General features: G+C 45.5%; 2 protein-coding genes across 2 annotated transcripts; one reads left to right on the top strand and one right to left on the bottom strand.

Annotated features, from left to right (window-relative positions):
- The first annotated feature begins 766 nt into the window (after window positions 1-766).
- On the top strand, window positions 767-1,431 carry LOC123075408 (uncharacterized). The gene is made up of 2 exons (XM_044498019.1): window positions 767-956; window positions 1,054-1,431. Exons 1-2 carry the CDS (start codon window positions 833-835, stop codon window positions 1,260-1,262), a joined length of 333 nt encoding a protein of 110 aa, XP_044353954.1. The 5' UTR covers window positions 767-832; the 3' UTR covers window positions 1,263-1,431.
- A 1,763-nt stretch (window positions 1,432-3,194) lies between these two features.
- LOC123080461 (homeobox protein LUMINIDEPENDENS) lies at window positions 3,195-12,502 on the bottom strand. The gene is made up of 13 exons (XM_044503389.1): window positions 12,144-12,502; window positions 11,211-11,238; window positions 10,784-10,914; window positions 9,937-10,466; window positions 9,762-9,855; window positions 9,592-9,685; window positions 9,198-9,300; window positions 9,076-9,127; window positions 8,914-8,954; window positions 8,704-8,783; window positions 7,655-8,101; window positions 5,117-5,715; window positions 3,195-5,026 (listed from the first exon to the last, which is right to left on the bottom strand). Exons 1-13 carry the CDS (start codon window positions 12,321-12,323, stop codon window positions 3,599-3,601), a joined length of 3,807 nt encoding a protein of 1,268 aa, XP_044359324.1. The 5' UTR covers window positions 12,324-12,502; the 3' UTR covers window positions 3,195-3,598.
- Window positions 12,503-16,433: the final 3,931 nt, after the last annotated feature.

The raw sequence follows: 16,433 nt of genomic DNA, 5'->3' as shown, positions 1-16,433 counted from the left end.
CTGTATTTTGCTTTTAGTATATACAGTAGATCAATATAAATCATGAAGCTGATTACATTGACATGGTTAGATGACTAATAGTTCTACATGAAAGTCTAGCCACAAATTTAAGAATCAATGATTAGGTTAATTTGGATGGTGTGACTTAATGTGATACCTCTATGAGACACTGTATTTTGCTTTTAGTATATAATGATAAATAAATAAATAGATAGATAGACAGACAGAATAGATAAAGGATAGAATAGATAGACATAGATAGACAGACCGACCGTCGGACGGACGGATAGATAGATAGATAGATAGATAGATGTTACCCACACTATCCGACAAACATATATCTCGTACCTATAAGATGAATGCTCGGGATACATCGTACAATGTTTGACCTTGTCAAACATCATACACGTCTTTGTAGTCTGCAAGAAACAAGAAACGGGACATGTGAATATATCCTAAGGGAATGATGTACTCCCTCCGTTCCTAAATATAAGTCTTTATAGAGATTTCACTATAAACTATGTACGGATGTATATAGATGCATTTTAAATGTGGATTCATTCATTTTGCTCCGTATTTAGTCCATTTAGTAGAATCCCTACAAAGACTTACATTTAGGAAGGGAGGGAGTAGTACGTAAGCCATAGATATCTTATGAAATAAATTTGGCTATGACAACGTGTGATTTGAGAAGGCTAATGTTGTAGCCATAAGGAAAGAGCTATATGGTGGGATAAATCTAACACATTATTGCACCTCTGAACCCCTAGACTATATATGCGGATATTGGAAGGGGGGAGGAGCAACCAAAGCATAGGCATAGGCATAGGCCATGGCCATGGGAGCGTGGTCGGCGATGAAGAAGAGCTTATTAATGAAGCTGAGTGTGTGTCTGCTGATCATCGCCATGGCTAACTGCGCTCGGGACATCCCTGACTCGGTTGCTGAGCACCCTCGTACGTAGTAATAATTTCTTTTCTTCATTCATTCTTTCGATTGATTGATCATAATTCTTGGCTAATCGTGGCAACTGGTGATGGTGATGGGGTGCAGCCGGATACATCATCTGCGGCGAGATCAGCGAGACGTGGCACGGGGGGCTGTGCGCCAAGCGCGGCACCTGCAACAAGCCGTGCCGGGCGGAAGGGTATGACGCGGGCTACTGCGCCCCCTTCCCCTTCATGACCTACTGCTGCTGCACACAGAACTGTGGCATGTCGTCGTCTCTGCAACCACACAGGAGCAGCATTCAGTGCAACTAAGGGAGTAGTAGTACCATGTATGGATGCATGCATGGTTAGTGAAATAAATCTCATTTCGATCGCGTGTGTGTACCTACCTATAGATGGCAAAAGGAACCGTTCTTGTAACTTGTTGGAACAGCTGCTATTTCTCAGTGACCAAGAAGAACCGTCCACCAAGTTGCATACATACATGCCGTCAGTTCATCATAATCTAGTGGATAAGATTATTCGGTGCCGCACCCCAATAATTCTGCACTTGTGGGCTGGAACCCACGGAGGTGCGTGTCTCCCTCGTAATCCTCCTCCTTCCCTCGTGAAAACTCTCATCTAGGTTTTCCTGCCTCTCACCGGCGCCCCCACCGGTCCACCTAGTCTCCTATGATCCTTGGACCATGGAGCCGCGGTGGATCCCGACACTTGCCAGCGGGAGGGCTCCGTTTTTAGGTGTTTTTAGTTCTGTTAGGGTTTGTGGCATGTTCAAGAAGACGAGGTGGCGGCGGCTTCTTGAAGATGGAATAAGGTCCTTCCTGCCTAGCCCCTGTTCTGGCGATGCCTTTAGCATAGTCGGAGGGCGTGTGAAGGTGCGTTTCTGGCGGATCTCATGGGATCCGGTCGGAATTTGTCTTCTGTGGAGCCGTCTTGATCCGGTCTTTGTTTGTCTACCTATGTGTGTCTACAGGTTGGATCCTTCCGATCTATGATTCTCTTCATCGGCGGCGGTTGTTGTCCTAGTGTGGTGGTCCTATGAGCCTTAGCACAACGACTTCCTGACTGTCTAATACAACAATAGTTGTCCGACTCCGATGAGGGAGGAGCGATGATGGCGACGTGCCTTCGGCTCGCTTCAGTGCTTGTAGTCGTCGCTAGGTGGTCTATGGACCTGGATGTAATTTTTACTTTGACAATTGAAGAATAGATTGAAAGTTTTCTCGAAAAAATGTTAGTTTATTGTTTAATGTATGTGTTAAATTAAGGACGGACATGGATCTTTGTGTAAGCACACTATAATATACTCCCTCTGTAAAGAAATATAAGAGCATTTATAGAGAGAACGGACGTTTGGCTCTCGGCCTTCATGGATGCCTTTTAAAAAAAAATCAAAATTCAAACTTTTCGGTTTCAAAAAATCTGAAAAAAAAATTGTGTAAATAAATAAGGATGTTATGTGTATGTGTGTAAAATTTCAGGATGAAATACGTTGAAAAAAAACCTGTACAAAAAAAGACAAATTCATAGCCTGGGAGGATGAATAGTATCATATGTTTAAAAGCCCAAGATTTGACTTTTTTCACAGCTCTCATTTCAACGTATTTTGCCCTGAAAATTTACACAAATGTGTGTTATTTCTCCATGTATATCTGCATTTTTCAGATTTTTTTGAAATGTAGAAAATATGAAATTTGAGGAATTTTGATATTTTTTTCAAAGCCGAGCTCCTCCAAAGGCAATATTTGATTTATAGATCACTAACTCTCTTATACTTCTTTACAGACAGAGTACCAGATTATATACTACCTAAATCAAACATGTCTTTTCTTAGGATTCATTTGCACTACCTTCAATAGGAACATTTGTATCCACTCTAATCACTCACGAAAGAATCTTACGTTTCTACTACACACAATTTTAATCGTTCATGTAGTATAAAGATGTCATTGAACACTAACCTATATACTTTTTATCAAAATTGTTAAGAATTTGACGTTCGCTGGTTAAGCACGGCAAATCAAATGTTTATATGGCACGACAAATCCTGGTAAAGAACTGTACACGATATATCCGCCATCTGTGTTTGCTAAAGGAAATTGATATCTTCGTGCCAACATAATTTGCCACAAAATATGCTCGGCTTGCCATACCTAAAAAATCTGACGTTCGCAGGTTATCCAAATATCCTTTTTCTGTTCCTTTGTTTCAGGAATTTGGAAATAAAACACAACAGCCAAAAGATATGAAAACGCCAAGAATCTAATTGACTGACGATGCGAATAAAGAACAAGGTAACTTTTGCTGGATGCCACGCGCCACCTCTTTTCTTTCCCCTCCCTTCGCAGCACACACGAAATGCGCAAGACGCCCAAGACGGAGACAGATCGCCCAATACGGCAGCCGCGCGCGCGCGGCGAAAAGAAATTTTTGGCTATCATTGGATGCATGCCTATCCTCTCTACTATAAGTTTCCTGTTTCCCTTTGTTCTCCATCATCCACCTGCAGCTACAACCACTACTACTGACATTACATGATGTATAGTTTTTCTTGATGGCCTCGGCGCCAATCACCGAGACTAGAGTTAACGAATCGAACATCACACAATCAGGGAGGGAGCCACCCAAAGAATTAGCTAATGTACAACTCACTCCCATCGTCTTCTCCGGCGCTGGTCGTACGGGCTCCGGCCGTCGCTCGGAGCGTAATAGTCTTGCTTCCCTGCACCGCTCCATTGCCTTGATGTGTCAGGGTTTTGGGCCCCCTGGCTGGCCGTGCTCCACGGCCTCGATGGCTCGGCGGGGGTGTAGCCCTGCTGCACTGAAGGGTCGGATGGGTTGTAGCCCTGCTGCGCCGAGCTCCACTGCCTTGAAGGCTCGGCTGGAGTGTAGCCCTGCTGCCCGGAGCTCCGGTGGTTTGAAGGTTGAGCTGGGGTGAAGCCCTGCTGCCCGGAGCTCCACTGGTTTGAAGGCTCGGCTGGAGTGTAGCCCTGCTGTCCGGTGCTCCATTGCCTTGAAGGTTCAGCTGGAGTGTAGCTCTGTTGCCCCGAGCTCCACTGCCTTGAAGGCTCGGCTGGGGTGTAGCCCTGCTGCCCGGAGCTCCGGTCCCTTGATGGTTCAGCCGACGTGTAGCTCTGCTGCAAGGAACTCCAGTCCCTTGATGGTTCAGCCGGGGTGTAGCTCTGCTGCCCAGAACTCCAGTCCCTTGATGGTTCAGCCGGGGTGTAACTCTGCTGCCCAGAACTCCAGTCCCTTGATGCCACAGGAGGATTGTAGCTCTGCTGCCCATAATTCCCCAGCTTCGACGACTCCGGAATGTACCCTTGCGTGCCGCCATACACTCTAGCGGAACCTGGCTCAGGGGATAGCGAGTGTCGCTGGCGAACATTACGCCCCGACATCTGGTACTCTGACGTTTGGATGTAACCATTTCTGTTCAGTCCCTGGGATGAGGCTGACGTAGAAGAACCATAGGCATCGTATGTGCTCTGCAAGCCTTGGTTGCTGTAAGCACTCTGGTTAAGATAGGGCGCTGACGCGTCATTAAATGAATTGGTTACGCGGTCGGCCCACTGATCAGGTGTTGTACTTCGTCCAGTGCTGACAACATTAGCAGCACCAGATTGCCAGGGGAATGTCGCATAAGCTGCGGCATTCGGCTCGGGAGTCAAGGAACGTGCTAGACCGGAGTTTGACATGTTCTGAAATTCATGGGCTGGTTTATTTACCGCTGGCTGCTGATGGATGGCCACTGCAGCATGATCAGACGCCAAGCCATATGGCTGGGTATGCTGGTGTACCAAAGTTCTATCCAGCATGTTATTCACGGGCGCAGCATACTGAGTCAGCGAATTTACTGAGATCGCCGACTGAGATTGTAAAGACGGGGCGTTACTTTGGATGTGTGCCGGCAAGGCAGAAACTGAAGTATAGGGTTGTGAAGGCAACGGACTAACAACATTTGAGAAGCTTTGGTGCACTTCGCTTGCAAAAGGTGTGTTTCCATTATTTGGTAGATGCGCCTGCTGCGAGTTTGGAGCCCTCGCATGCGTCGGAAAATCAGATCTCCAGCCCACCTGCCAAAGATAACATACATATATACATGAACAAAGAGTGACAGCCTTGACACTGGAAAAAGATAAGAAAAAGAGAGCCAGCAGACTAACACTTGCTGGAAGATCTTTTGGAGGAGTCGGTGATGGAAGTGAAGTAGGGATAGTTTCAGGGACGGGTTCAGGCTTGTTTGGAACCCCAGCACCGTTGGGCAGACTATTGACCAGCTCCGAAAGTCCAAGGCCAGTCTGCTTCAGCATGTCAAGGAGCACGACGGTCTGCTCGGTTGGCAGGTTCCCCACCTCGTTAGATGATAGAGCAAATACAAGCTGTGGATTCTTGAGCAGCACTGCAAGCAGCTCAAGATCTGGCTCAGAAGCTGCACCATTTGCACCAGCACTGACTGTCAGAGATGATGACGAGGTTGATCCAACTTGCTGGATCTCACCAGGAACAACCATGTTTGGAGGGGCAGCTCCGACGCCATCCACCTCCATAGTGTCAGCATCTGGTGGCTGCTCAATTGGAATTTCTGGGGTCAGGCTGTCGTCAAAGTCCATTTCCAAATCCCATGGGTCCTTGGGATTCGATGGAATGTCCTTTGGACTTGCATAAAAGGTTTCCTTCTCACGTCGATTTCTCTGTGCCTGAACGTCAAGCTCCTTGCTGTTTTCCCCAGCACTAACACTCCACGAGGGGTCTATCCACACCTCTGCAATAGGAGATAATAAACTTCAAACAATGAACAGATAAACCAATAGAGCATAGGTCATGTTCCAGGTAACAGCCTTATAAAATATTAGATTTAGAAAGTTAAAAAAGCAAGAACATTTTAATCTCTGCAGCAGGCAAAACGCAATGGTATCAATTGGTAAGTTCCTTGTATTTAACCTCAACTGGCTAAAATAGCTGGATCACATCATTCAACCCGTTGCTTCTTCATGTTAAGGTTTGGCTAACAAGATCCTCAGTTTAGTTCCTTTATTTATCAAACTCGCAGCTATTTTAAACTCAATTTCACAGCTTCTCTATTTAACAGTTGTTGAAACAGCAATCGCCAACAGCATAATGGTATCTCTGGGATTCCTAGTGAGCCGAGTTGTTTGTATGATAAGTAATAATGAACAAAATCGCTAGGTAGCCCATTTACGTCAATGTCAAGTGTCAGGTAATATGAACCCCCTCCGTATCTAAATACAAGTCCTTTTAGAGATTTCAATATGAACTACATACGGATGTATATAGACGTATATTAGAGTGTAGATTCACTCATTTTGCTCCGTATGTAGTCCATATTGAAATCTCTAAGAAGACTTGTATTTAGGAACGGAGGGAGTATTTCGCTGCAAATAAGTATCAAAATTCGAAGGGCCAAGAAGTGGCTGCTTCTGATACAGAAACAGGTAGGCCTACCACAGTCAGTCAGTCACACAACAACAGCTGCAGGTCAAATAAGACCAAATTATAAGAACGCTTACATTACAACTCCCCATGTGCACTGCAAATTAAGGAACAGGCAACATGATTTTATATTTAAATAAACAACATTGTATTTCTTGATGGTCATGTAACTTCAGCATGGGGTAGCATTTGATATAAGCAAAGGACCCCAGAGCTTTTCATCTGCTCTGCAAACTCCCAGAACAGAAATTGAACAGTTTACAACTGCCAGAAAATAGCGAATTATGAAGTTAAACACACCTCCTGAATGTCTACTGCTTTTAGCAAGTAATTTTACATTAATACACAAAGTGGCTATTAGTGGATTATGCTGGATATTTTTTATGAACTGGATGCATAATATATGTGTAGAAGGTCACACGCACTGGGCACCGCCATGGCATGTGCCAGGCCAAACCACAACTATTCAATGTGCTTTGAGAGCAGTACTTGTTTGTCATCTTGTGTACGAATTTTGAATGAGCAAAAATTTGGATGCGACATATGTGATACAGATTTTCAGGTCACATGCTATGCCAGGCACATGATCCACTTTCGTCATTATTTGTGTTCTTCCAGATCGATATGCTCAGGAACTGTATAAACACATTGGTCCAAGTATAAACCGTTGTGGATTTACTCAGCATACTTCCTACAAGTACACCAAGTAACTAGTGATGCAGCCTGAAAGCATGGTACTACACGCATGTTCATATGATACATGGGAAACCATAAATGTTAATTTCCTGTGCCATTGCAGAAAATTGTACACAACATTGACCCTGTGTCTTGGATAACCTTCATTCGATTACCCATCTTAGGTTCAAATGTACATCTTAGATGAGTTATTCATAGCGTTGAAAATGCACATATAACTGGCGTGCATGAGATCAAACAAAAGGTATGTGTGACACAAAATGTATGTTGAGGTGCAGTTTTCTCCGTTTCAAGTTTCAACTGAAGGTGATTCATCTCCATATATTGATTTTGGAGATCAAACCTGATATAAGCTATGGTTTACGCCATTCGGAAAAGCTTGGGGTGTTGTTACAAATAAAAGACAATGCACTCCCAAGTTTTTAAGCCGCCGAACACTCCATTAACCATACGACTTCACTGGTTCTTGTTGTCCAAAGAAGTTTATTGAACTCGGATAGACCCAACACTCTTAAGAAATTGGGCAAGTGAGGGAGCACAAAGCAAAGGTATACCTGGTGGTATCTGCCAATGAACCCTCTTGGAATCCAATTTCTCTATGGGGGTCTCACTGGGAGCTATGTTTAGCTTCGGAGTGGCCAGGATTTCTGGATTATCAGACAAAGGTACAGCATTCTGTATAGAAGTTGATGGGCTTGGGTCAACAGGTTGTTTAGCAGTTGATGTGAGGGGACTTCTGGGCATAGGAGGCTCATTCGAGTTGACCAAGCCAGAGGGTTTTTTATTTTCTGTCATCTCAGGTTTATCAGACACTTTACTTGTGTCAACCTTGCCATACTTCTCCTGCATAAACATGGCACGCATCTTTGCTTTTTGGATATCATCTGCAGATAATGGTCTGCTATTATTTGTACATATGCCCCTTGCCGAATGAGCATTCTTCCCGGCAGCTTTCCGATTTGGATGTTCTACAAGTTGAACTTTTCTTCTTTCCTTGGACTCTGTAAATTAGCTAAGGAAATTCACACACAGTTTGAGATATGATAAATGTCAATATAACTGAAGTAACAGAGTAAAAAATTCAATTTGAAGATGACCTCAATCATAATGAGTAATAACCAATATGAAGTCTACATGCACAATTATAAACTTAATTATATTTATTCATGAACCATCCAATTTACACAGTTAAAGCAAGAATAGACAGCAACACTGCCTTTGGAGAAACCTATATGTCCACAGGCTGTAACTAAAGAGAAAACTGAAAAGGAAGCTATTAGTAATACCAATTTAACAAGACATATTATTAAAAAAAATATAACCAGACACAACACACACCAACTAGGGACAAAATAAAAATTGAGAAACTCCTAAAGGGTCCTTATGTAAGAAGTGCAAGATACTGATGAAACTACCAAAGCCACCATATCTTAGTACAGATTAGTTAATTAGACACTACTATTTGCTAAGGATGAACTATAATATGAATGTGATTGGAAAAAAAAATCCTATAATAGCATATCATACACAGGAACAGATAACAATATGTTCAGAAAGAGAAGTAAAACTGGTAGTGGTGAACTTAAACATAACAAAAGGATACTTGTCTGCACAGGACTCTTTTTATAAGACTCATCAGCAGAAGCAGTGAGCAGCAGTGGAGTTTTCTTGGGCTCAGGCTTTCTGCACAATGCCACACAGACCAAGTCAAACAAAAATTTACCAAACAAAATAGAGGTAACGAAAATCACTTAGCATTACTACAGTTTAAACTAATTCAAAGAAGAAACCATAGTGAGAAGTAAAAACGCACCTGCTCTCACTTGCACCTTCAGTCAAGGCAAGGATCTCCTCCTGATAGAACACAGCGATTAAATTGCAGAACATGTGAATCTACCCATGCATATATATATATATATATATATATATATATATATATATATATATATATATATATCATTGCTTAAATACTTACAGTAATATCAACTTCAGATTTCCAGGACTCATCGTGGAGAATTTCACTTATCCTGTAATAGAAAATAAATTACCACAATGGAAACCTAGAGAAAAGGTAATAGCAAACAATGTGGAACTCACCTTTGTTTACAGATTAAATCTTTTTGAGGTTTCTTCGATGCCTGACTCCGTACGAGCACTTTACTCAATCTGGAGAGCAGGTTTCTGGCCCTGCCAGATATGTCTGATCTTCAAAAATCAGATATGTATTAGTAAGCAGCCCGGGAAATTAAGAAAATCAATAAATGCATAAGTTCATACAGCTGTGCAATAAGAAAAGCAAAAAATGCTAGAACTAATTCTGATGGAAAAATCCATCTCAAGTTCTCAACAATACTGTACTGGGGAAGCAAATATAGAAATTAACAACATGATTAGGCCTTTGAAAGTTGAAACATTATCAAACTAGAAATTGTCTTTCTGATGTCAAAGATCATGCAATACAAATGTAAGTCTTGTGGCAGTTTCTACACACCTTGTGTCCTATAAAACCGCAATCTGTTAATAGTTTGCAATACAACTGACATGTGGGCTGGCAAAGCTTTATGTAGTGGGAGGTGAAGAAGCACCTACAGCAATGAGATGATAGTTCAAAATACATGCTATACACATATACATACATGCTCAGATGGCACAAATAAGAACCTTGAAAATGACAAGAATAACAGTTGTTTGCTCTTCAGTAGCTGCTTGGCTCAGCCATGTTGAGACAATAGTCAAACCGCCCATTGTTAAGAACCTGCACAGTTCTTGGAAACGTGAAGCTAGGAATGATATAATCATTTCAAGCTCTGTACATACTATAAGACCTATATCTTACCAACTAAGAATCGTAGCATTATTTATTTGAAGAATCCATTCCATCAACTTGACCTGTCCAGAGAATGTTTCCTCCTTCTGCATTAGGGCAAATATACTATCCAAAAACTTTTTATCTTCTGACTCAACACCAGGGGCAACTTCCTCTTGTTTGGTTTCCTTTTGAACAGAATCTGGATTAATCTTAGCATCAGTTGGTTGGATTGATCCCGTAGGGGTGATAGGGATTGGGGTTGCAGTGCACTGCTGGACCTCTGGCTGTTGTAGAGAGCTCTGAGGGGCCTCCGCTAGTTGTGAAGAGCTTTGGAACATCTCCAATGGTTCTAAAGTACTCAAAGGTTCAACAACTTGAGCATGTGTCTCAATGTCAAGAGGTGTCTGCTCAGTGTTCAAGGAGCATACATTGGTAGCCGTCTTGGATGCCTCCAATTTGAGTGCTGTCTTGGATGCCTCCAATTTGAGTGCTTTCTCTCGTGACAAACGGACAGCTTTTCTTACTCGTGTACGCTGACTTGCAAAAAACTCCCTTACCTAATAACCATTGAGGTAGAGCTTGTCAATAACAACTCACGGAAAAGGGAATTCAAATGATATCATAAGCTCATGTTTGACACAGGAACCAAACATATTGCAACCAATCAAGCTAAAATAAAAAGGGGGGAAATATAGAGATACTGTTGAAACTTGAACCCAGTTCAATGGCTATTGTTCACTTGTATATGGTGAAAAGATGAAGGTGTAATTCCATTCCAAACCAACCATAAGAAAAGTGTATAAAGAGCACATAAACAGGCATAAGACATAAAGGTACAAACAGATTAACAGCACATGCGAGAAAAAGAGCAGACCTGTGTAACAGTAAGCCCACAAAGTGCACTAATTTCACGAGTTTCTCTTTTGCCAAGAGTATCTTTCACAGCAAAAAGTGACTGCATGGAATTAACTGCTTTCGGATTCAACAGATCCCTTGGTTTTTTACCTACAAAATTTGAAACGATATAAAAGAAATGCTTTCAATAGCAGGCAATAATTACGATATTGTGCAATAATCTTTAAAAAATCTTTGTTGCCTGAGCACTAGTCATCTAATTTTGCCAGCGGTGACATGAGTGATGAGTGAAGGATTCAACCTTCATTCCTTAAATCCAATAAAATTTTCAGTGTCTGTCAATATTATAGTTCATGATGCTTGTGTCAGTTTATTGTGTTTTTACTGATGTATCAAAAAATGTATTATGCCAAGCTGAATCCAATTGATGCAGAGAAATAACTCACCTATCTTGATAGACAATGCACCAGCAGCCTGTAAGAAACAATCAAATTTAAGATTAGTCAATAGATTAACCATTTCCGAGAAGGGTACAAGAGGGTCATTGTAGCATACATCGAGGGTCTAAAGCAAGGTAACGACACAGCAAGATGGCAAACATGCAAAACTGGCAATATTACAAAAGTACGTATATCCAAATACATTCAAACAATTTATAAAGTTCGTTTCTTGAAAAACATGAGTTACAAAAGAGAAGTTATTTTACAATTCCATTTGCCAGATGATAAAGTACAGAAAATTGTTTGCCTAGCTAAGCCTATCATGAACATCAGAGTAGCTACGAAATCAGTATTCAGTACCCCGATTGTCCTTAAACATGTGTAGCTTCCGATTTTTCGGTGTCTCGAAGTTACAGATTTAGCGTTTACTACCAGAGTACTACTACTATATGGTATGAGAATCAAAAGGTACATAATATTATGGATGCATTAGGATCTCAATATTCAATATCCCGCTGTCCCAAGATGCGCGTACCTTCTGGTTTCCCATTTGTCTCAAAGTCAGAACTTTGGCAATTGCTTTTACAAGTACTATGTCATCAGGATCAATAAATACATAATATTCTGGATGTACTAGGGCCTAGATATTAGAAATAAACACATGTAGTGTAGTAAAGCACCGCGCAGCCGCACAAATTCAGTAACAATCTGGGCAGAACTATGGAATTTACATCATACAGCACGCCAGCAACAACCAACTACAGCTACCGGAAAAAAAACTGAATGAAGTATAAGCCGGAGATACCGGAACTATCCAACCTAAGCTTTGACAGGCACCCAATCAGGCGCAAAACTGGCCGCGCCAGAGAGGAAAAACAGGCGCGCAGATCGAGAAAGACGCGGGGTGGGAGAGGAGAGTGGAGGAGAGGAGCTGCTGACCATCTCCTGGGCGAGCGGGTTGACGCCGGTGAGGCGGCACTGGGCGACGACGAGGCGCTGGAGCTGGTCGGCCTGCGCGTGCAGCTGCTGCTGCTGCGCCGCCACCATCGCGGGGATCGAGCCCGCGCCGCCCCACTCGACGAGGGCGCCGGCCGCGGGCTTGAAGGGGGCGAGCTCCATGGCGCCCGCGGGCGGCTGCGCATCAGGAGGCTGCCGCCGCCCCCCCGCTCTCCGTCGGCGCCGGGGCTGCTAGGGTTTGGCGGCGGGGCGCGCGGCTCACGAGGGGGAGGTGATGCGAGCGGAGGGAGACGGGGACGGGACGGGGACGCGACAGGGGCTGATGGACAGATGAGGTGCGGGAGTTTTTTTTTTCTCTCTCTCTCTCTCCCCTTCTCGTTGGCCTGGTACTGGACTGCGCGGTGGGCCCAGTGTCAGTGCCAGTATTTTTTCTTGTGATGAACAGGGATGAAAAACAGTCTCCGTCTTTTTTGAATAAAAAGGTAGATCTTTATCTACCTTATGCATTCAAAACGGGCAAAAACGCCCGGATGACCCAAGTCATTTACATGAAGGTGATGTGAAGCGCTGCACAACATGTGCAGCTGGCCATCACCAGACCATCAGAAAGCAGAAATCAGAAAGCATGGGGGGAGGAGGGGTACAGCTTAAGCAGCGATGAACAGACTAGCCCAGTGCACTAGTAGCTCTCTATCCGACTCAACACGAGCCCGCATGCTCCATAGGTTGAGAAGATCAGCAATCTCCTTGAAGGCACGACCAGTGCCCCAGGAGTTCTTGTCAAAGACCCGTGCATTTCTGGCAGTCCACAATATTACAGAGCAGGCAGCAAACAGTATGTGCCATAGGCGTCCATGCATGCTTCTTGCTTGTTCAGAGCACAGCAGATCCTGAGCCGCGACCAATGATATCGTTGTCTGGTGAAGTCCCAGCCTTGCCCAAACTGCCTCAGCTAACCGGCATCGCAGAAGAATGTGATGCATGGTTTCCACCGCTGGGCATACATCACAGCCGTTGTGAGGGGCTATTTTATCCCAATGCTTGGCAAGCATGTTGCTTCTGGTGTCGTGTCTGCCCCTTAGAGCAAGTGGGCAGTCCTTACCCCGAAAAGTGAGAAGCTTGTAAAAAATGCGGTAGAAAGCTTGGTTTCGGCTGTGATTGGAACTCTCTCATCTGGTTTACCCTCTTGGAGAAAGATGTTGTGGAGGCTGTTAATCAGGGCATCAAGCTCTCGCGTTGCAGTGAAGGATAGTTTGGGGTGGAGCTGGATGTTCCAAGAACCGTTGCTATGTTGTGATGCGACAGTGCAGAAGTTGCAACTAGAGAAGGAGAAAAGGGTGGGATATACCAGGTATAGCCGGCCACAGTCCAACCACAAGTCATACCAAAAAGAGGTGCTGCTTCCGTCTCCCGTAGCGCATTTGGTTGCATCCAGAACCAGTTTTAATCCTGATTTGAAGCAGCGCCAAGTAGCCATGTCCCCACTGTGGACTGCCCCAAGAGATAGTTCTCTGACAGTAGTTTGTGGCAAACCATCTGTAGCATGGGATCTCCGGGTGTTGTAGTATCTTGGCCATAAGTTTGCTCACCATAGCCTTATTGTGTGCCCTCAAGTCTCTTATTCCCAGTCCCCCAACATTCTGTGACAAAGTGACGGTGTCCTAGGACACCAGGCAGTGCCCACCATTAGCTTCGTTCTTTCCTTGCCAGAGGAAACCTCTGAGAATCCTTTCCAGCCTCTTTAGCGACTCCTCCGGCCATAGAAATCACCCCATGTAATAGTTCGGTATTGCTGCTAAGACGAAGTTAATCAAAGTTACTCGCCTACCCCATGACAAGAAGGTGGCGAGCCAACCGGACAGTCTCTTGTCGACCTTACTGATGACAGGAAGCAGGGAGCCATGAGTTATTTTGTGTAGTGAGAGCGGGAGGCCCAAGTATGTGCAGGGGAAGGATCCAGTCCTGCATTGCAGTAGGGCAGCGATGGCTTGGCTGGTCTCCTGGTCAAGGCAAATGGGGACGAAGGTGCTTTTGTGGTAATTGATTTTGAGCCCGCTGAAGCCGGAGAAATCATCAAGAATATTTTTGACAATCTGTGCTTGCTGTAGGCTTCCTTATACAAGGAGCAGGGTGTCATCGGCGTATTGTAGGATAGGGGGGGTGCTCATTAGCCCCAAGAGGGTGGCATAGATTCCCCCTTCTGAACTCCAGGTTGCACAACTGTTGTAAAACGTCAGCTACCAGGAGGAAAAGGTAGGGGGAAAGGGCATCTCCTTGCCTCAAGCCACTCTTGGAGGTGATCTTCGGCCCTAGCCTGCCGTTGATGAGAATGCGGGAGGAGCTGGAAGTAAGCATGTCACTGATCCATGTTATCCACCTGGGCCCGAATCCTCTAGCAACCATAACCTTCCGGAGGGCATCCCAACTCACGCTATCAAACGCCTTTTGGAAGTCCAGTTTGAGCGCAAACATCGGTATTTTCCGTTTGTGGGCGTGTTGGACCAACTCAGCCGCCATCACGAAGTTCTCTGTGATGCAATGTCCAGGTAGAAGGCCGGACTGAAGAGGGTGGATGAGCTTTGGTATTTGCTTCTGTAGCCTGACCGCAAGGACTTTAGAGGACATTTTAGGCAGACTGTGCGCCAGGGAGATCGGTCTGAAATCCTTAACGTTTGTTGGCAGCTCCTTCTTTGGCACAAGCACAATGTTTGATGTGTTGACACCCTGCAGTGAGGCTCTGTGCTCATAGAACTGTTGGAAGTACTGCATAAGATCATCCTTTAACAGACCCTGGAAGCTTTTGAAGAACTCATTAGTGTACCCGTCGGGTCCCGGGCTTTTGTTGTTAGGGCTCTTCCTTATTACCGATAGAATTTCACTCCATGAGAAGGGCTCATCCAATGCAGTGAGTTCTGCTTGATCGTATAGCTGTGATGGTTCCAGCGTTGGCAGCGAGGGGGAGTGCGTGCCAAAAATGTTGTTGAAGTAGGTCGTTGCTATCGTGTAACGCCCGGATAATTTGGCTACAGTAAAACTCTCCTGATGATGCCATGTCATCTCTGTTACTGTTGCTAATCAATTGTTAGTTCAAAACATTTCAAATTCAAAAAAATGAATTAGTGACAAACACCCAAAGTTATCAAAAGTCAAAACAAAAATGTTCGGTGGGTGCCAAATATTGCACTGGTAATTATTGTGGAGAAAACATTTTTTTAGAAAGTGCCTAAGTATTTTAAAGTGAAATAAAACAGAAAAGAAAAATAAAGAAAAGAAAAGAAAAAGATCCCCCTCCCTCACTGGACCAGGCGGCCCAGCTCACAGGCCCACCTGGCCCAGCCGGCCAACCGCCGGCCCAGCCCCTCCCCGGGTCGCCTTCCCCCCTGTTCCCAAGATCGGGGTCGCAACAGGGGCACGTCCCCGCCCGACCACCTCGCCGGCGCCGACGCCGGGAGGGGATAAGGCCGCCCCGACGCCTCGGCCTCCACCCATCTCTCCCACTTGCCCCCTCTCGCTCGCCTCTGCGCCTCCCCTCCCCCAGATCCACCTCTCCCCTCTCCCTCTCCTTCGTTCTGGAGAGGAGACCGACGCGGTCGCCGCCGTTCTCCGTCGTTCACGCGACCACCGTGCTTTCCTCGCGACCTCATCGTGTCCAGCCGCTCCGCCTCCCTCGACTACGCCTCCCCGTTGAGCCGCAGGACGCCGGGCGACCCCGAACGCTGCCCCGGCCTCGTCTTCCACTTCGGATCACAGGAGCTCGCCGGCGTCGATCCACTGCACAGCAGCTCCTAAACCTCCCACAGGCCTTTCTTGCGCCGCGCGGTGAGCCCCTCATCCTCTCCCCTTGCTCTCCTGGCCTCTTGAGCTCTCGTAGCCGCCGCTCTGCTTGCGCCTGAACATGTCGCCGCCGACGAGGTAGTTGCCGTCGTTGTGAACATTGACACGCTCGCCTGAGCTGACCGTTGTTCTCCTGGGGTTCCTAGGAGCCGAACACGCACGCGCACACTCCCTCCCGTTGCTCCTAGCGCCGTCCCTGATGAGCGTCCGAACGCATCGCCGCGGAGCTCGCCGCCGGCAAGGCTCCGGTGACCTTTTGGTCACGGGCTCAAGCCCGTTGCACTCCCCACAACGCGTAGATACTCCCCAGCCTCTTCGTTTGCTCGATAGCACGCCGTAGCTCCGTTTTCGTCGAGCACCCGTGCACGCCGCCACCTCCGCCGCTCACCGGCGCCGATTCCGGCCAAGTCCGGCGATGTTACGGCCACCACTGGATGC

Source organism: Triticum aestivum, chromosome 3D, assembly GCF_018294505.1.
Source record: "Triticum aestivum cultivar Chinese Spring chromosome 3D, IWGSC CS RefSeq v2.1, whole genome shotgun sequence".
NCBI lineage: Eukaryota > Viridiplantae > Streptophyta > Magnoliopsida > Poales > Poaceae > Triticum > Triticum aestivum.
Note: the sequence above shows the minus strand (reverse complement) of the source record. Positions and strands in the feature narration are given on the sequence as shown.